The sequence below is a fragment of the Colossoma macropomum genome, unplaced genomic scaffold (assembly GCF_904425465.1).
Source record: "Colossoma macropomum unplaced genomic scaffold, Colossoma_macropomum, whole genome shotgun sequence".
NCBI classification, from domain to species: domain Eukaryota; kingdom Metazoa; phylum Chordata; class Actinopteri; order Characiformes; family Serrasalmidae; genus Colossoma; species Colossoma macropomum.
In genome coordinates this window covers 7,399,145-7,420,838 of record NW_023494802.1, presented here as the reverse complement: position 1 = coordinate 7,420,838, position 21,694 = coordinate 7,399,145, and the positions used below count along the sequence as shown (strand labels likewise).

The window sequence follows — 21,694 nt, the reverse complement described above, 5'->3', positions numbered from 1 at the left end:
ATGTGAACTTAGATCCATACATATCAGTACAGCTACACTGTATCAATAAGCGATTCACCGCATGTTTATCCAAAATATATTTCTGTATCAATATTTTGAAAATGACCCTAATAAAGGTGGAAATTGTATCTAAAGCTCTGCAGTGCTGCAGCTCTAAAAAACAGCGGCGAAGCTGAATTTGTAAGAACACAACATAGAGTATAAATTACTGAGACATTTTAGTTGAGAAGTGAATGTCTTGAGTTATGTGGCTGAGGAAAATGATTTAGTCTGGGTGAAATGCGGGCCAAATGGGAACAGCCTGTCAGCTCAATAGAGAAATCAAGAGGTCGTGGTCCTTTATTGTGTTCTTGGGGGGCTGATATTGCGGTGTAAATTATAACACCACTCACAAACACACCTTCACACACACTCGCACAAGAAAACCAAGCTGCTCACACACAGTTTAGCACCAGGGAAATGGCACAGCAGAGTGAGTGGTCCTCACGGTGCTGAGGGGGAAGCCGCAGACATGGGCCTTATTGCTCTGTGTGGTCCGGTGGTCTGTCCGCATTCTTTTTGCACAGCAAACACGTCCACAGGAAAGCAGCGGTTTTAGAGTGTCTGGACACCAGAGTGTTTGGACAATCTTAGACTCATACAGTGAATAAGACATTCTCTCTCTCTCTATCTGTCTCTCTCTCTCTCTCTCTCTCTCTCTCTCTCTCTCTTTCTCTCTTTCTCTCTCTCTCTCCCCCATCTCTCTCTCTGCTTTCTAGACCTCTTTCAGTCTCATCAGTCAGCATCATGTAGTATAACATATATTGAGATGTTTTTGTTGGAAACTTGATCTCTGCAGTCGTGTGGTTACAGAATATGATTTAGATGTGCAGCACTTTTTAATCCATCTTAAAATCCTCTGAGGACCACCCTAATTATGTGGTGACATTTTCTTTTGCAATGATTCTGATCATGATTATCTGTGTAACCTCTGCTCTGTTATCTTTTTGGTAGTACAGTCTTAAAAAAAAGATGGTTCTTCAAGGGTTTTTTAGCAAAGGAAAAGCTTCTGTATAGAACAATTATTACTCAAAGAACCCTTTGCATGATTAAAGGGTTCTTTGCATAATGGAAGCGTTCTTTAGATTGATGAAGAATATGCTACAGATAGTTTTATATAGCACCTTTTTGAAAAGGGTTCTATATAGCACCAAAAAGGGTTCTGCTATGGTTATAACATCAAGCTTGTAACAATAGAAGAACCTGTTTGGGTGCTATATAGAACCCTTTTCAAAAAGGTGCTATATAGAACCATCTGTAGCATATTCTCTGTTAATCTAAAAGAACTCTTTCACAATACAAAGAAGCTTTTAAACAGGCAAAGGGTTCTTTATGTGTTAAAGGCTCTATATAGAACAATTTTCTGTTCTAAAGAACCCTTGAAGAACCATCTTTATGAACCTTTACTTTATTAAGTATTATAGTCTAGTACAGTTGAATCAGTTGAATGGAAAAGTCTAGACATCCCTGGTCAAATTACATGTTTTTTTTCTGCCAATTTAAATGCACAATAACTGTTTAGTGTTTCTATTTATTGCAAATAAATAGAAATTCTGCCCTAAAAATTTGCAGAAAAAAATGCCATTTTTATTTTTTTTTCTGTGGAGAATATGGTAATTTTCAAAATCAATAAAACATGTGAATTGACTGAGGGTGTTGAAACTTTTACACACAATTGTGTTTTTTTGTACTACATGTAGTATTTCTAATATAATGTTTTTATAGTTGATTTCTTACATATAACATATAGTGTATCAGTCTGTGGCATACTTCAAGGCACTGGAGCTGCACACTGAGGAAAGCTGTGCTAAATGCACATGTTCTTCTTTTGATTTATGAATTTTTCAAGAGCCAAAATGAGAACAGGCATTTATCCTTTGACCCTTCAGTTATTACTGAATGCCATTTTTTGAGTGCATTGTCACGCCTGCCACGGGTGTTGCATGTTCCTCTTTTAGGTGGCTGGAGCTGGAGAGAATGATGGAGATGTTAGAAGGGCAAAGCCATTGTGAAGAGAAGTGGCAGTTTCTTTGGAGCCACCATCTGCTGAGAGGGTCAGGCAGTCTTTAGGGTTCAAATCTCCCGGACCCGGCCTATTGCCCAGCTGCCGTGCCTGGGCACTCCCCGCAGCCCACGCAAAAAAAAGCACCACACTCGCACACCTCCCAATTATCTCTCACTCACAAACACACAGAACATAATCCAGAGCACGCCATGCCACCAAATTCGCTCTCATCGGAGGGGCGAAACCACAGAATGTCAGGCTTCGTGTCTCACTGCGTCCAGAGTTTTCCGTTCTACCACGGGCCTCAGGAGGATACGCTAGCTTTGCTAAACCTAAGTACCCCCACACGTCTGCTCGTTGCCTCTCCGACCGCTGTGCAGTGTGAGTGCTATTCAGTGTGGTGACCCAAAGTGTGTTCGCATTCCACACACCCTCTTTGGCCCATTCTCTCCAGCGGCCCCTGCCCCTCAACTCCTCCGCAGTCCCAGCGCCTCACCAGGGAAAATAATCTTCCACAATTTTATAGGAATTTTAATAAGAAGCTCTGAGCATGTTGTGATTGCTTTTTTTGTAGAGGAGAAGGAGAAGGGTGAGGGTCAGTATATCATCTCCTCTGCAAAAAGGCCCACTGTAATTGACCTGTTTACTCTACCGTTCCTCTACCGAATCCTTTCCTGAGGAACTAAGAGAGAAGCTCTCTAGCCTGCAGTAGTGGAGGCACAGAGGGAAATATGCTCGACTGCAAAAAAAAAGGTCTCGCTCAGTCAACGTCTTACTCAATCCAGCGTAGTGTGGTTTTGTCTTGGACAAATATCAAGTGACTTAATTTGTGCAATTATTCAATTAGCTTCAAACCGCTGCTGGCCCTAAATTTGTGGGTTAAGTTGCTTCTCAAGTTAAAGACTCTTTAGAGACCATCTGAGGCACTTATTAAATTAAGGTTTTTATTGTTAGAAATGGAAAAAGGACTGTGTCTTCCCATGAAGGGAACTGGCAATTAGTAGATCTTCTCATTCTCTGTAGGATGCAGTGTTTCTCACAGGTCTGAAACAAACTTAGTAGGGGCACTGTGGGGGGTTGGGGAAAGTTATTTGAATATATGGACATCCAACCTCATCATGGCAACTGTTTACTTTTTTGAGTACTCGGATAGGGCATCAAATAAGTGAATTTTAAATGTGTTTAGGTCATGGAAAGGGCCAAAGAGAAAAAGAGTAATGTTTTGCATCAGTGACTCTGCAAGTCCTTGTTTATACATAACACTTCATAATTTGCTAAAATGGGACACGATGGAAATTGGACTTGGTTAAAATGGGACGAAATATACTTCATTGGCTGTCAGTAGACTTGGAGGGGGCACCCAAGTATATGCGGGAAACACTGTAATATACTAGGGATGCATGATTAAACCGGAATCACGTTGTATGGGAACATATTTGCTTATAACATTATTTCACTGTTAGACTGATATTTTGTATTAACATTTGGTCATATATCTGTTGGCCCCCAGAAGAGCAGAATGGTTTGGGGATGCTGGACTGCTGTACTAAAATCTCTGCATTTTATTCATTTTGCTGCTTTTGTAAATAAATGTTACATTTCCTCATAATGCTAATCCAGCTACATTTAGTCCAAGTTTGTACATTTTAGAAATGTTTTTGTTTCAGCATTGGCATTGGCAGATACAATCTTTCAAGCTTTTCACAGCCCACATTTTATGTTCTTTTTTTGTCCAATATGTTAAATTCAGTGTATAAACAGTAACCATGCATTAAAATGTGCAGACATTTGTTTGATGTAGGGATGTGTACTTATTTTTACTTTCAACAAAATATGTCATTTGACCAGGGGCGCCCTAACTTTTGCATGACTGTGTGTACATGAAAAATATCGGATATTAGCATCAGCCCACAGATATTGGTGCATCACTAGAATATACATCAACAAAGGTCAGTTTCTAGGACCACTTCTTGAGGGTATCTGTTATCTTCTCCTGTCGTGTCTTAATCTGTGGCTCTTTCTTCTGTTTCTCTTGTGCTCCACTTGTCTCGTGGCTCTCTTTGGAAGCAGAGAGATGATGAATTTCTGCTTTTTGAGGTCTTGTGCAGTTTTTGTGTTGCCGTTCGCCACATTCCCAGCCTCCCTCCCTGCTTGCCGCCTGGCAGGCCTGTGTGTCAAAGGTGGCTTCAGGAGAACAGACTGTGGGAACAGCCGGTTAGCCTCCCTCGCTCCCCTGCTCCCCAAGCAGAGGGGCAGCCATCAATCCCAGCCTGCGTGAACCCCTCCCTCCCCTTTCCATCCTCTCTCTCTCACACACACACACACACACAGCCCTGCAACCCACACACTCTCTCCCCAATAATCCGCGGAAGCAATTTCATCTCGACTCGGGTGGCGGCCCATTGTCGCCAGCCCCTTCAATCTTTCCTAATTAACTCTCGCTTTGTCCCGTATCCGAGCTTCTGGACTCATCTCTCTGACATTCCGATCGGGGCGACTCTCCGCACTCCCAGGCAACCCTCGGACCCTAATCCCACCAAGAACCCGCCCCCCCAAAACCCTCCCTCCAAGAAACTCTTTCCATTTTTTTCTCCCCCCCCCCAAACCTGCCGATCACCTACTTACGGAGTTAGGTAGGGGTATTAACTCCTCGGGTTTTTGTGAAAGGAGAGAACGAAGGAGGGGGTAAGGAGAAGAGGGCTAGAAAGCGACTCCAACCCAGACAATTAGAACAATGGGCGAGGCCAGTAGGGGGCTAACTCGCAGCGTCACGCCTGGACGGTGGGGTATTTTGTCGGTTTAATGAATTGTCCATCAGTCCCTGGCTGCATCACAAACCGTGCAGCGAGAGGACAGCAGGGACCCAGACACTAAGTCGGTATTTATTACACTGCCTTTGTCACTAATTGAGCTAATTATCACTGACTCCTCAGCACTCCCACAATGACAGTACCCCCTCCACCACCTCCCTCAATCCTCCAGTGCCTGGGAATGCCGCCTTATTTTACTCTCTTATCCTTATCTCCCCCCGTCATCTCTTTCTCCCTCACACTCACCGTTAATGCTCTGCATTTGTGCACTTCCAGCCTTCCAAAGCATGTCCGTGTACCCATCAACCTCTTGGGCAAAAACCCGCTCAGGCCCAAATTCCATTTCTGGGCCTCGCTGCTTTGATTCGAGCTCGCTCACAGTTCATTTTCCCCCTTTCAATTAGGGCCATTAAGATGTACTTAATGATACGTCTTGGGTTAAATGAATAATAAATTTCTCTTCTGGCTAGCTTGTAAAAATATATAAATTTAATTGTAGAGACAGATGATATGTCTATTATTAGTCTCATGTCTCCTTGGCTTTTGGTCTCTCCATCGCTCCCGCCCTCTCTACTCGTTCGTTTTACTGGTGTTTTGTGCTTTACGCAGTTTGATTCAATATGCTTCTCGCTCTGTGATGCCGCAGCACTGAGTTATTGTTATACTTGTTATTCTTTTGGTCACTTTTTTTGTTTCATGATTCTGCTGTATGTCTATATATCTCCTTTGGGCTTGCTCATAACTGTTTTCTGTAGTACTTTTCGTACTTTATTTTCCCCTGAATGATCTTGTGTACTTGTCTGGTCTGTTTTGTGTGATTAAGACAAATACTTCATTCCTAAAATGTACTAGGCAAAAAAATCGTTCTGATTCTTTGAATGACCTCTTTGTATTTGTCCTTGTATTTGCCAGCTTTTCTCTCATAATTCCATGTATTGGAGGTAGAGGTACACAAAATTCATAATTCATGTCAATACAATACAGTGGTGTCTTGATTTGATACAGCAAAATATAAGGAGTGGCTAAACTTGTGCCTTAACATGTTAATGTTTCCATTTTCATTTTATTAGAGCATTCAACACTATAAAAGTACAATTTTTGAATCTAACGCTGGGCTTCACAGTGTCCCAGTCAAATGCTTAAGCCACAAGCTATGTGTTAGACCTAAGCTAACATACTATCCACAAGCTGACATGCCAGTCATGATAAGATGATACAATCTAATACATTATGGTACTGTTTGATGCAATACAATATATTTTATTGTTACATCGCTAATGAGAGACCAGTGCTGGGGATAATGCCCAAGTACAGTACTGTGAATGCTTTTTTTTAAAAAAAAAAAACTTCTAACAACTTGTGTAACAACTTGTAACAACTTGTGTTGTTATGCATTCCAGTTACATTCCAGTTACTGACTTCATAAGAATCTCATTACTTATGTCTCAAAAAGAGCAATTTTAATCATGCATGATGTAATTAAGTCATACATTTCCTCTATATAGATTGTCCATCTTTCCTTATATGTAATTTGCATGCATGTGCGCTTCCTGGGACAGCTGGCATGTTATGCTCGAAACATCTAATCACACTAATATGAAACTGGATAAAGATCCCCATGTAGAAAAAGGCTACGTCCAGACTCAACTGGCACATTTACATGGCCTTTATGTGACACAGATCTGATGTTGTTGGAGTTGTGTGGACATGCAAACCTGGTCTTTTCAAATCAGATCTGAGCTACTTCTGATCCTAAATTGGATACATTTCTGATTTATAGCCATGTGACTATAATGAGAACAGTCAGATCGTAATTCATGTGTTTTTCTTCACTGTGCGTGCACCATCATTCAGCATCTTACCTGAATTTAATGGCAGCAAAGGCTGCAAAAGCATCTGACCCCTTTTTCGCCTTTGTCTTGCTCTAATAATGAACAGCTGAGAGATGTTCAAAGCTAATTGTCTTTGTGAGGAAGGCTTGTACTACTTGTTCATTTATTGTTCGTAACACACGTGGTTCATAACGTGATGTTATTGATTAGGATGTGCACATGGAGGTCACTTCAGGACACAGGTTTGTTCACATTAATGACAAATTTCACTTACCCACACAGATGTGAACCATCCAGTTAGAAAGATCAGATCTGAGCAAAAAATCAGAATTAAGCAATGAGACACTGCATCAGTTTTCATGCAGAAACAGCTCTGTAAGATTTTAGTTTAAAGCAGCTGCTTTTGGAGCATTTCTAGAAGCTAATTTCTCGGTTTTTAAACAGCAATGATTGTTCGCAATTTTATGTATGCATAACTGTCTTGTTCAAAGGCGGGGTTAGTGACAGGCCTTTTAATGATGTTTACTGTGGTTGGCTGTCACTTTTAATAAAAAGGGAAAGCTATTTAATTTTCTCTTGCACTTGCCAGTTTGTACAGATTTATGTGGGTTTTATAGAGTAAAATAGAATTAAAGAGGGAACTAATTAGTCAAGTAATACATTTAGAGTTTCAGGAGCTGAACTGAAGGATTACAGTGTCAGATTAACCACTAAATATAATTAGCAACTGACAGTGGAATCACGTTTTGATTTACAATGCGTGGGACAAGTTTTGTGAGAAAGTAACATCATGCTAAAGTCCTAGATTTGTCAGGAGCTGTGAATGAGTCATAGTCTAACCAGGTTTCAGTCAGTTGTGGTAGTTTACTAAAAGAGTTACCATAAAACTGCTACAAGGTAAAATATATGTTAATATGTCTGTTATAAGCTTCAAATAAAATATAACATATCTTTTCCAGGCTTCAAATGTTGATGTTTAATCTTGAACAGGCAAAAAAGTTAATGTGAATTGCCTAAGCTTAGCGCTAACATACTACAGGAATCCCAAAGGGGTGCTAGCAGAAATAGGCATTATTGTAGAGGTGTTTTCTCCCCATTGTGGACTGAGTTTGACATTTTTGGCCCAAAATGAAGGCCTAGCTCTAAAAGTCATGGTTCGCCACTGAATTATAAATGTCATTATTGCTGCACAATGGCACATTCCTAAAATAGTATACCAGATATAGTCACAATGACTCGATTAAACTTGATAACACAATTCAAAAACTCATAGTTTTAAATTAAACTTTTTGCAACTTCTTGTGGCCATTTGTATGATGATAATGCATATTTCAAATTCTCATATGGTCTCCCTTATAGTAAGAAACAGAGGTGTTTTCATAACAGTGTAAAGCAGGGCTGCCTAAAGTGTGGCTTGGGGGCCAAAGTTGGCCTGTCAGGACGTTCACATTGGCTCTCCATAAAGTTACCACAACCCCACCCCCTCAGCCAATGGAGAAAAAACATATTTTTATACCATACATAACTTAAGTTCTCTCTAGTTGTATATTTTAAGTATTTTAGTAAAAAAATATGGTGTCACATTATAAACATGTTTAAAAAAATCCTAAAAACTTCATTTGCAACATAACTACCTTCTTTATTTATGTATGGTTTTGTTTCAGCTCACCTCAAACATTTGGCCCCCCAAGGCAAAAAGTTTAGGCACCCATGTATTCTTGTTTACTTGTTTATAAAGTATTACTAATATAATTGATAGTGACAGTACTGTATTGTATAATGAATAGGGCATAGTTTTTAACATTCTCTCTCTCCCTCATTCTCTTTCTCAGTGTGGTTTTGCAGTGCTCTGGCTGGCTGACCCTCGGTAGCCCACCGCTGCGCCTTCGCCGGCTTGAGAGAGAGAACCGAAATGCATCCAAACTCCTGTGGTCACGCTGGCCTTCCAGTCGGATGGAGGGGAAAAAAACGGCCTGTCATTATTTCTTTTACTATTTCTTTATTTTTTTCCGACATTAAGTAAATGAAGCAAAACCTTTGGTGTTGTAAAAACATATAGAATGGACGCTGTGTTATGGCACTGCTCAGACTGCCTCAGCGGTTGCTGTGGATTCGCTGGGCAGGGCCGGCCTGCTCACAGGCTCACAGCAGCGGCTTCGGGACCACAGCGTCTGATAGACTAGTGCACTCTCAGTGTTGATTTAGCTTAATAAAAGCACTTGCGTTATGTTTTTTTGCAGAATGTGAGTGACAGACAGTAAGTGAAGCAAAGCTGATGAGAATATGTTGCGGTATCTAAGTGAAAAATGAGGAATAGAATGAATTGAAGGAATTTCATTTAAAACCATGTTTTTGTTGAGAGAGAGGACTCTTTCATACTTGAAAATATAAACTTTATTTTCCTATAACACTATTGAAGACAACAAGGACACGTTTCTAAGTCTTAAACTGAAATCCTAATACTGAAAATACTTTCACTGCGCTCCGTCATACAGCAATAAATATTTCTATTCACAAAAATGATGTTCAGTGCATGTAAAACAGGTTTTCAGAGACAAGAGAACAAAGCATTTTTCAGGGCAGCCGTGTCTCTACGGTATATTTGGTCCCATCCTGGAAGAACCAGGTAAACCTACAAGTCATATTCATATGTTAGTGATTTTTATATATCTTCACACCCCTGAATGAATGAAAGTTCTCCACATTTGCAAGTAATGATAGCTTTGTTTCACTCTACTTTTGGATAATATCACTTGCAGATTTTGTCAGCATAAATATATATTCATCTATGTATAGTATTTACAACATTTTGGTTAAGTCAGCTGATATACAGAACAGTTTCAGTAAGGATTACATGTCCATTGTAAACTAGGGAATTTACAAGATTATCTTTACACATTATAAGCTCCACAGTACTGTGCTAAAGTCAGAGACCACCATTTATTTCCCTGAATTTCCAGTCAAAACAGCCAGTAAGTATAAGTTATTAATTTTCAGGAGATGTTTCTGAGGGGATTAGGTGTAAGATAATCCACTTGCATAAGGAAGAGGGAATTCACAGGAAAATAAGTGAAAAAACAGGAGTTTCCAAAACTGTAGTTCAAAAAGAATAAAAGATACAGAGAAAATGAGACTCTTAACAACCCTACAAGACATAGTAGACCACCAAAACTGTCCCTATCAGATAAACAGCACTTAAAGCTTTCATCTTTGAGAGAGAGGAGAAAATCTACTCAGCGCTATGAGTCTGAAAGGATGTGTAGCTGTCAAGAAGCCTCACTGAGGAAAGGAAATGGCCAAATATTTTGCAAATAAAGCTGCTGGTGTTCTCGGAACAATGAACTGGCCACCCCAGAGTCCAGAGCTCAACATCACTGAATGTGTTTGGGATTATTTAAATCATGAAAAGCAGAAAATTCAACCAACTTCTAAGACTGAACTTTGGAGGTGGGAAAAAATCCCTGCAGTTTTCTTTGAAAAACTTAAAGTAAGCCTAATGAAAGGAATGGAAGCTGCAATGAAGGCAAAAAGAGGACAAGGAAAAATACTGAAAGAATTGCTATTATATTTAGTTGTTTAGGTGTCTATGTAATTGTCTGTTGAACCCCTAACAAGCCATGAGACCAGACTAAGAATTGCTCCATAAGTTTGCAATGAAGTCCCTGTAGTTACTGAATAATAAGCCTTTGTATGAAATTAACCCTGGAACATTACGGGGTTAAATATGTTTTCTGTTTTTTTTTTTTCTTTGAAGCTCAAAAATGAATTACTTTTGAATTAAAAATAAACAAATGAAGGGTGGTCTCTGACTTCTGCACAGTACTTTATACCATCACACATTTTTTTTATATTGTTATACAGATGCTCCTGTTCTTTTACCTTATGTTCTTTGTTCATAGCACTGAAACAAGTGATTCAAATGTGTACATCATTTCCACATGAACAAAAATATATTACATCAACACACGTTTATCTTGTACTCGTTTTGGCAGTAAAAGTGCTGATGTGATATATTCTATTCATATAGAGAGTGTGCACAAGTAAAATTCAGTGCAGTAGTGAAGACTACTGGCCTTCTCTGTACAGACTGTTTAGTGCTACTCCACAACAAAAAGCAAATCGATGAACAAGTGTCTCTCTTCAGTGTTTTAAGCTCTACATTCATTCATTTTGAGAGGAAATTTTAGTCTCTTTTTAATGCTTGCTTCCAATCACTGTCTATCAGTGCTGTGGTGTGGTAGACCGCACATTAGTGAATGCTGGTACAGAATGACAGAAGCGCGTAAGCAACGCCGGGAAGTAGGATGAGTTTGAGTGGGAAATCGTAAGAGCTTTGGGTGGGCTCCAGGATTCCACTACACAGAAATCGGGAAAAGACGGCACATCCCGTCTTGAGATATACATCATACAGCTTTTTGGGTTGTTCTCAGTGAGAAAAGCAGAACTGTAGCTAAAGTAAACAACATGCTGATATTTTAAATAACCCTCCTCTTGTAAGGGTTTTTCACCGGTTTATGAGAGAACATGCTTGTGGTTCTCTGGCCACAGGAACATCTGTCAGACTTTGCATCCAGTTCTTGCCTCTCCAGTTTCCTGCTCCGCAGAGAATCAGACACCCGGAGAGGGAGGCCTTCAGATTGGTGGTTCTAGCCTCAAAATCTATAAGTATTTTTGGACTGGATCCCTCTCAGCAATTCCCTATATAATGTAGCACAGTGGGTAGCATTGCATAGTGGTCTGCATCCCACCTAATTTAATTTGATGTATCAATTTCAGCTTTTTACACTAGCCAGAGCTGCACTAGTTCTCTAGTGTTCTAATATTTTGAGTAAACCCTTGGAGCTTATCAACTTTAAAGGGGAATTCCAACATATTTCCAATGTGAATTCCAACATTTCTGCATAATTCAGTCGTTGAGATGTAAACAAAGTCATTAAAAGTGGTTCATTGTAGAAAAACTCAGATTTTCTTCACAGTGGTGGTGATAGGAACCAGGGATCATGATGTCTATAACAGAAGTATTTATTTATTTATTTACAATCCTAAATGACCATGGAACTTACATGGGCTGTTATATGCAATGTGCTGATAATGTTATAGTGGTTAAATTGCTATTTTGCCTTACATCACCTTGCATATGCCCAGGAATGTTTTTATTTCAATAAAAAATACATTTTGGGCCAGATTCATATCTCAGAATTATTGTTATACAGTGTCTTAGACATTAAGCAGTGTATACATAATCATTTTATGCAGTCATTTTCTTGTAATGCAGCTGTTAGCAGCATTAAACACCTCAGAGGTCTGGTCCCTACCACCACCACTGTGAAGAATTCTGACACACTTAAACAATTGCTTAAACAGGAATTTTGAAACTTTTGGTGGAATTCTCCTTTAAAGGAACACTCCAGCATTTTTCAAGCTAATCTCTATCTACTGCTTCTGTAGCATATGATCAGTTACCACTGACAGTAATTTCCTTGTACTTTCCTCGTGCTGTAAAAGAACAGCCCATTGACTCAAAATTCATTTACAATAGAAGCCAATGGGTAGGTGCTGAATCAACTGCCCATCGGCTTCTATTGTGGCTCTTGAGTCAATGGGCTGCTCTTTTTTAAGTACAAGGAAATGTGTCACAATTATTGTCCATCATAATAGATCATTTGCTACATATATGGTAGATAGAGATTAGCTTGAAAAATGTTGGGGTATTACTTTAAGAAGCTCATGTAGGACAGCTGTATTCATTTAATAAAATGATATAAAAGAATTGGTCAGTTAGCACATTTCTTGCCATATGTACTCACTTTTTTGACTTACCCAGCCACTGTTTTTGTCAATTTATCTCATTCTTTTAACAGGTATAAAAGCAACTGCTAAAAACAAAGATATTAATCTCCAATATATACACACTAAACCTGGAAAAACGCCTATAGTCCAAATGTCCATTTCCAGTTTATGCCCGTTTGAATGTGGCAGGAGCGCTGCCCTCATAAACACTGGTGCAGAGTCTGCGTGCTGGTGCAGTTGAGGCAGCTGACGTGGCAGCACCAGTGGAAAGTACAGTGGCATCTCTCCGTCACCTTCTCAATACGTGTCTTATAGCCCCGCCCGCAGCACAGCAGCTCACAGCCGTCCAGCGCCGGAGACGAGCTGTTGCAGGTGCGTCCCGATGTGCCCAGCGTGCCCGTTTTGCCATTGTAAGAACAAAAATTGGGTGACTTTTCGAAGTAGACAAGGTCGCGAGCAGATGGCAGTTTGTGTGCTGGATTCTCAGGCTGCAGGTGGCGGGGGTCAGCACGGTGGGATGCCCGGTTGCTGCCTTTGTTGGCATATACCACTCTGGAGGCTCCATCGAAGCGGTCCTTTAGGACGTCCCCAACTGCTCTAAAGCTGGGCAGCCGCATCCAGCAGGTGCGCACAGTGCAGGAGCCAGACATGCCATGACACTTACACTCCTGACGCATCTCTGCGGCAACAGTCTGGAGGAAAGAGAGAGAAATGAGTTATAAAATCAGTGAGGTGCCTTTAACTCCCCATCAGTACCCATCAGTGGGTCTATGCTTGTTTACTCTCATAATTACATAACTTAAATATTTGCTTCATAATAGTCACTGAATAATTAACATGTAATAACCCTTAATGTTAGGCTAATAACTGGATAATAAGTGTACATTTTAATACGTAAACCCCTTAAACCCTAAGGGTCCACCTTTAAATTCCTCACTGTCACAACTATAACTTGCATGTTAGGTTCATAGTAGTTACTGATTGAGTAATTCCTTAAAGTTACTGTATAATAACACTTAATGTTAGGCTAATAAATACATAATAAGCCTAGATTTTAAGGGGTTAACTCTTTAAACCTTAAGGGTCTGTATGTGGGTCCACCTTTTAGTCCCTTTTTCCTATAACTACATATCTTGCACATTAGTTTCAGAGTCATTACTGATTGAATAATTCATAGCAGCCATTGTATAATAACACTTAATGTTGGGCTAATAAATAAATAATAAGCCTATTAAGGGGTTATAAGGATTTTAAGGGGTTAATCCCTTAAACTAATCTGAGAGCCTGTATGTGGGTCCAACTTTCATTTTCTCACTCTGATATCTATGCAACTTACACATGGGGTTTGTAGTAGTTTACTAATTGAGTAATTCATAGTAGTTACTGTGTATTAACTCTTAATGTTATGCTAATAACTGAATAATAATCCTACATTTCAAGGGGTTAATCGCCTAAACTCACATTAGAGCCTGTATGTGGGTCCAACTTTGTTTTTCACTTTCACAGCTACATAACTTGCACATTAGTAACAGAGTACTTGCTGGTTAAATCATAGTACTTAAGTCTTAAATGAAAAGCCTGCAGTTTAAGGGGCTTAAAAAGTTCAAATAATGTAATAATTTGTGTCTTAACTATAAAGTGCTGTCTTAAGCACAGAAGCATAGTTTGCAATTCTGCTTTACTTGACAGTTTATATATATATATATTTATTTTAATTAAATTGTATGGTATTTTAATAACACATATTGCCATAAACAAAGCTTTCCACAAACCCCTGTCCCAACCCCTAATGAGTGTCGCTAAGGGCAACATAGGAAAAACTCCCTAAGAGCATAAGAAACACTGAGAGGAAACAAGACTCTTGGCCGCACCATATAGCATAATAATAATAATAATAATAATAATGATAATAGTCTGCTGGAGCTGTTGGCAGGTCCAGACTTTAATTTTTTGCTCTCATAGCTAAATATTCATTTCATAATTTCATAGTAGTCACTGAATTATAAGTCTTAAGAATAATAACTGAATAATGAGCCTAGCATTTTAGTGATTAGACCATCATAGTGCAGTGGACCATATGTAGGCCTCCATATTGATCTAAAAATCCTCCCTTTCATATCTATACAACTCACATATTAGTTTCATAGTAGTTACTGAATAATAAGTCTTAAGATTAATGACTGAGTAGTAAGCTCAGAGTTTCAGGGGTTCAAAAACATTCACATTATGTCTTAAACATAATCATTCATAGTTTAATCAATGACTGTTAGTGAATATTAGTAACTGATGGTATATCTTACTATTCTGCCCGCTTCATTGTTGTGTAGATTAGTGAGGTATCGCAGGTCTCTGCCTCTCTCGCTGGAATCCACAAACTCTCGTCCGAACACCCGGCCAAAATCCACGTTATCGCTGCAGCCGCCCCAGTGCCAGTCCGGCCCGCCGGGGCCCCGCCGCCTGTAGTCACAGGTGCAGGTCTCGATGGTGCCTTCAGAGCAGGACCGGGCCACTGCATGGGTCACCCCCGCACTCGTGATGGCAAACACGAAGGCTGTCTCTCGGCAACCTGACAAAACAACAGCCACAATGTTATTCAGGAATTCCCACCGCGCCTGCTTTTTAAACGGATAAATCATTTCGCAAAAGCCTCTCTTGCGGTTGGGTTCTGTTCCACTGGCCAAGAACACAAGCCTGCATTTTGTTCCATTCAAATGTAAGGTAGGCTTATATTAACCTCTCAAACTTTTGTTCCTCACTTTCATAACTACAATAGTTCTTGGCTTTTTCAATAGATGGTTCTTCTTAAAGAATCCAAAATCACTTCTTTTATACTATCGCTCCAAAGAACTCTTTTTGGCACCTTCATTGTTTAGAGTGTTACTTATTGTTTTAGAAGTCTGTAAACTAATGACTGAATAGGTTGTAGTTTAAAGGGCAAGTTCACTGATTTTTCAAAATCAAAAGCTGCATAATTAAATTACTGAGATGTACACACAGTCATTCAGTGTGGTTTTGATGTGAAATGGTGCATTATAGAGAAGAACTCAGATTTTCTTTACAATCTTGGTGATAGGAACCAGGAATGGCAATGTTTAAGTTTCTGGGGAGTAATTGCCTCATAACATCGTGCATGTAAATTTCCACTAAGAATGGATTGTAAAAAGTATGTTTTATGCCTAAAGCTCTCTCAATCTCAAAACTATCATCATGAAAAAATGCAGGTAAATTCCCCTTCAAGGGATTAAAAAAATGGGTGTGGAAAACGTCTATTACACTAGAGCGCTCGTTGGCGGACGAGATAAGCTCACCTCTGTTGACGATTTTGCCGAAAACGGTGGGAGTGTGTGAGGTGGGGCAGTTCCAGCGGCGGTTGCGGAACTGCCACTTGCACTCTTTGATGGCCGTGTGCAGGCCGGCCGCGATGGCGTGCAGAATGCCGGGGTTCTGCCGGATCAGCCTCCTCTGACGACGGCTGAGCAAAGTCAGGCTGGGGTCCAGCGCCAACTGCACGTTTTTGGTGTTGGTCAAGAGGTTGGCTGAAGATGCCACGTTCACAATGCCCCTGGAGGAGGAAAGGAGAGGAGGGTGAGCCTGTGCACCCTCAGCATCACTGTTCTGACATTTTGATTGATTGTACAGAATCTGAAAGATGATGACAGAAAGATGAATCATACAGCATTAACACGTTTACAGTCACAGATGACCCCTGGTCATATCACATGTTGTTGATTTCTAAAGGAAAATCAGTTAACCCATCCTCTACAGAGAACACAATTCTGCACATTTTGATGCGCGATTACTATTTGTTAAAGGAAAAAATAAAAGTTATATAAGTGTGTTCTCTGTGGAGAATTTAACTAATTTTCAAAATGAATAAAACATGTAGTTTCACCAGGGGCGCCCAAACTTTTGCCAAAATATGTTCTTTGGTGCAGTGCCATAGAAAAAACGCTTTCAGTTCTCTACGGAACCATTAAAGTCAAAAACTCAATTGAAACCACTCTGTTGGAAGGCTTTATAGGGGAACCAAAGAGGTTCTTCTATGGCGTTCTCCTAATAACACATTTGGCACCTTTGTTTCAAGAGTGTAGGCTTACTGCAGTAACACTATAAAGGGTTCTTCAAAGGTTCTTTAGTAAGGGAGATTGTTAGCTGTGACAAAGAATCATCTGAAATTGATGGTTCTTAAAAGAACCTTTGGAAAAAATGGTTCTATGTAGCACTAAAGTGTTCTACTATTGATAAAAGAAAAATTATTTAAAAAGAATAATTTATCAGTTTTCATCAGTGTTCAGGTTACAGAGCTCAGTCACAACCAAGAACAGCAGAAGAATCTCTCATAGATCTTTCAGAGCAAATCGGAAACTCCTCATTAACCTGGACCTCACAGCTCTCATTCTGTTGTACCAGTAGGCTGTTATTATATAAAGCAGAGCGTCTGCAGTCAGACATGGCTGGAGCTGGGCCAGAGTAATGCCCTGCCTATCAGTAATATCAAGTGAAACTGGAAATTATTCACAAAAATAGCTTATTTAAAGCTTCTGACCACGTAATCACTTTTGAGTTGTTCTCAACATCACATTTGGTGCACTGCTCGATTTTTAAAACAAACTCATGTCAACTGACCGCGCCCATAATGTGCCTGCGGTGCAGGACCATTAATAAGACGGCCATTCCATTTTATAATGTATTTAAAACCTATTTTCCAGTATGCACAGCAAAATTACTTTGGTTCACTCTTACAGCGTTCATAAGAGAGTTATTCCAGCAAATTTTCAAAAGTATCCATCGTTAAATGGTAAAGATCTAAACAGCATCATCACTCTGGGTCTGATCTGAAATGTTCCATTCTGGACAATTTTACCGACTCAGATTTGTAGAATTGTTCGCAGTGGTAGTGATAGGAACCAGATGTCTGAAGAGTTTTAATGCCTCCAAAACTCCCTCACAGAAAGTTATTATACAAAATAGTTATGAATATGCTGCCTGATGCCTGAGACACTGTTTTTATGATCGTTTTCAGATATTCTTTTGAACTAGAATATACTAAAAATAGTCCCCAAAGAAAATATTTTTGGGATGATTCATCACTATTTCACCATAAGCAACATTACATGAAACACTCACAAGACGTGTAGGTTCACTGGTGGTTATGGATAGTAAATAAAATGGTTATATGTGTGTTATTGTGACCCCTGGTTCCTATCACCACCACTGCAAAGAAATCTGAGTCAGTACGTTTCTCTACAATGAACCACTTCAAATCAAACCCCTCTGAATGACCCTGTTTACATCTCAGCCACTGAATTATGCAGAATATTTTAAAATAGTGGGTGGAATTCTGCTTTAAAAACACTGTAGGTGTTCATTTTTAACCTCTGCTCTCATAAAAATCAGGACGTTTTAGAAATGGCTGCAGGATTCTGGGCAGTGTGTGCAGATCATTAACAGAAACTTTATTCACTCAACATGATCAGTCTGTAATGCATACACACATACAAAAGATGCGTCTTCTAGGGTTCTTTAGTAAAAGGAATGGTTCTTTATAGCACCATGAACACTCCAAGAACCCTTTTCTTGATTAAGGGGGTCTTTGCATCATGAAAGTGTTCTTCAGATTGATGGAGAATGTGCTGTTGATGGTTCTATATAGAACCTTCATAAAATGGTTCTATGTAGTGCCAGAGGGGTTCTTCTATCATTACAAGCTCAACATCGTAACAATAGCAGAACCTTTGTTGGTCCTATATAGAACCATTTTCTGAAACCATACACTCCTAAAAGATGGTTCCTCAAGAGAGAAAGAGGGATGTAGAACCATGAACACTCAAAGAACATTTGCATGCTTAAAGGGTTCTTTGCATCAGATTGATGGGGGATGTGTTGTATATGGTTCTATAGAGAATCTTTTTGAAAATGGTTCTATATAGCACCAAAAGGGTTCTGCTACTTGGTGCCATATTGAAACATTTTCAAAAAGGTTCAATATAGAACCATATACAACACATTCTCCATCAATCTGTAGAACCGTTTCACCATGCCAAGAACCCCAAGTATACAAATGGGTCTATATAGAACTCATGTTTCTAAATAGAACCATTCCTTGTGCTAAAGAACCCTTGAAAAAAACATATTTTTTAAAGAGTGTACATATAGAATTTGGCGAGTGCGCGCATTTTGGAGTAGCGTGAACGCGCAGCGTCTTACTAGAACGCGACCCTGAACGGAGCCATGAAATAAATCCACATTTAATTTATCCCACATTGGACTGAGGGAAATGTTGTCTGGGGTTCAAGCCACACTCTCAAAACGAAAGGCACTGAGAGGAGGAGGAGGAGGAGCGGGCTGCTTCATTGTAAAACTGCATATTTTTGCTTGGAGTAAAACTCTTCCTCCTCCTTCCTCTTCATCCTCCACTCACGCGCATAAAGCCTCGCTCGGTCTAAACAGATCAAGGCGTCGAGAGTTTCTCGATAATATCATTTGTGCATCATAATAAAGGCTAAAACACAGAACATGTTCTAGAAGAATCTGGAACATTCCGCCTCGATCTGTCTGAGCAGCTCTGACTGTACAGCGGGATCACTGCGTTCACTTTAGCTTCATCTTCAGGCCCATTTGTGTAAATCTGTCTTCACTCTGTTAAATTAAAGGCTTCCTGACTTGGACTTGCGGTTAAAAGGGGAAATCCACCGAAATTTTCAAATTTTCCGCATAGTTAAATGGTTGAGATGTAAACAGTCTCATTCAGAGTGGTTTGATGTTCAATGGTTAACTGTAATGAAACTTTCTGACTCAGGTTTCTTTACAGTGGTTTTGATAGGAACCAGGGTTTAGACCAAAACCTCACTGTAAAACAGTGTCTCAGACATTTCGTGTACTAACTTACTGTGAAGTCGTTTTTAGAGGCGTTAAACGCTTCAGACGTCTGGTTCCCATCACCACCACTGTGAACAATTCTGGCTGTAAGTCTTTGCAGAACGGAGCATTTCAGACCAAACCACTCTGAATGGCTTTGTTTACTTCTTGACCATTTAACAAAACAGAAATTTAGAAAAATAGCTAAGACAGCACTGTAAATGAAGTGCAAGCTGGTTATATTAAATTGTTTAAAGCTCTAGTAAGTGCATGATTAACTCAATACAGACAACAGTAACAACAACGACCGCAGCAGCAGCAGCTCAGTCACGCCCCTGCTTTAAATCGGACAGAACTGACCCTGTAGACGCTTGAGACCCTTTACAGTGATCCCTGCCTGGTCAAACTGAAGTTCACTCACCACCAGCGGCCGCTGCTGTTCGCCGCGCTCGCTCCCGACAGCGCGGACACGAGCAGCACGCACGCGCCTTTCAGTCCGAGCAGCAGCGCGAGCACGCGCAAGGCGGCTGCAAACAGAGGCGATAATTTCACACCAATTAAAATCATATTATAATACAAACAAACAAACAAACAAAATAACTAATAATAATGATGATGATGATGATGATGATAATTAAGGTATGAGTATAGTAAAAATAATAATAATTGAGCTAAATAGCAAAAAATAATATAACAACAACTGAGTTTGTCTGGACTTTTACGCTGGTATAACAGTCTGTCCACTACAGAGAAAAGCCTCCAGTGCTGAATAAACACGCCCAGCTGGACAGCAGAAGAGAGCTCAGCGTTGTACACTCAGCGCTGTACACAAAATGTTAAATTAACTTGAATTCTCTCTAATTCTGTGTTCAGTGGCGAATTGCTGTGTACTGTCCACTCTCCATGGACTGACCGCTGCATGAGTGAGATATTAATGGCATGCTTATATCATTATATCATTAGATCACAGCAAATCCCCAGAGCTCAATTAAAACCTACAGTGATTATATATGTTCAGCTGTAAACATGCATTCAACACTGTAGGAATGACACGCTAAGAGTGATTCCAACTCACTAAGAGTGAACTCAACACATTAAGAGTGAATTCTACACTTTAACAATGAATTCAACACATTCAAAGAGAATTCAACACACTAAGAGTGAATTCAACGCATTCAGAGTGAATTCAACACACTAAGGGTGAATTCAACACACTAGGAGTGAATTCAGCACATTTAGAATGAATTCAACACACTAGGAGTGAATTCAGCACATTTAGAATGAATTCAACACACTAGGAGTGAATTCAACCCATTCAGAGAAAATTCAACACACTAAGTGAATTCAACACAATAAGAGTGAATGCAACACATTAAGAGTAAATCCAACAGTTTTAGATTGAATTCAAAACACTTAGAGTGAATTCTTCTCTTTAAGAGTGATTTCAAAACGTCAAAAATAATTCTACACACTAAGTGAACTCTACACATTCAGAGTGGATTCTACACACTAAGTGATTTCTACACATTCAAAATGAATTCGATACACTAAGAGTGAACTCCACATATTCAGAGTGAATTCTACACATTAAGAGTGAATTCAGCACATTCAGAGTGAATTCAGCACATTCAGAGTGAATTCTACACACTAAGAGTGATTTCTACACATTCAAAATGAATTCAACACACAGAGAGTGAGCTCAAATCTGTAGGTGTGCATTGAGTAGTTGGCGAATGTGTCCACTGCAGCTTCCCCCAGACGAGCCTATGTAACTGAAATAACCCGTTCCATAATGTGCACGTGCTCTTGTTCTATATGATCCTGTCTCGTGCAGGCTGTACTCACCACTCCACATGTTCCAGCGATGCGCAGGGCCGGTCAGCCGCGTGTGTATGTGCGCGTGCGTTTGTGTATGTGTCTGTGTGTATGTGTGTGTGAGTGTGTGTGTGTGTGGTTTATGTGTGTGTGAGGGAGCTCGAAACTGCTGCTGCTGCTGCTGCTGCTCTCGCGCTCTGTGTCTGCGCCTCACTGATGCTGTGCACGGCGCTCGCGCTCCTCATCCCCTTGGTGACTGATAGGCGACACATTCTTCACTTATTGAGCGCTACAAGATGAATAAAAAAGGGATTTGCTGCTCTCATCTCCCTCTGTCTTTTTTCTCTCCTCTCCTCTCCTCTCTTCCTCCCCTCCTTTTGAAAAGGGCTGAAAAGACGGATAGGTTAATTCTCCTCGCAGGGAACGGCGAAGAAAGAAAAGAAAACACAGACAGAAAGAAAAGGGGGGTTAAAAAGAGGAAAAGAACACATACACGATGTTTTTCTTTTCTTTTCCCTTCTGTTTTTTTTTTTTCAAAGCGAAGT

The 21,694-nt window shown here is 39.9% G+C and overlaps 1 protein-coding gene across 1 annotated transcript; it reads right to left on the bottom strand.

Moving 5' to 3' along the window:
* Window positions 1-11,973: 11,973 nt before the first annotated feature.
* Window positions 11,974-21,265, bottom strand: wnt1 (wingless-type MMTV integration site family, member 1). Its single transcript, XM_036592299.1, has 5 exons — window positions 21,180-21,265; window positions 19,756-19,861; window positions 15,785-16,038; window positions 14,777-15,042; window positions 11,974-13,168 (listed from the first exon to the last, which is right to left on the bottom strand). The coding sequence occupies exons 1-5, from the start codon at window positions 21,187-21,189 to the stop codon at window positions 12,677-12,679; spliced, it is 1,128 nt and encodes a 375-aa protein (XP_036448192.1). The 5' UTR covers window positions 21,190-21,265; the 3' UTR covers window positions 11,974-12,676.
* Window positions 21,266-21,694: the final 429 nt, after the last annotated feature.

Excerpts from the sequence above, each read along its gene's own strand:
- wnt1 (XM_036592299.1), bottom strand. Across the intron at positions 16,039-19,755 it reads AACAGCAGCGGCCGCTGGTG|GGGCATTGTGAACGTGGCAT; the intron begins GTGAGTGAACTT and ends TTCCTCCTCCAG. Across the intron at positions 13,169-14,776 it reads ACAATGAAGCGGGCAGAATA|ACTGTTGCCGCAGAGATGCG; the intron begins GTAAGATATACC and ends TCTTTCCTCCAG.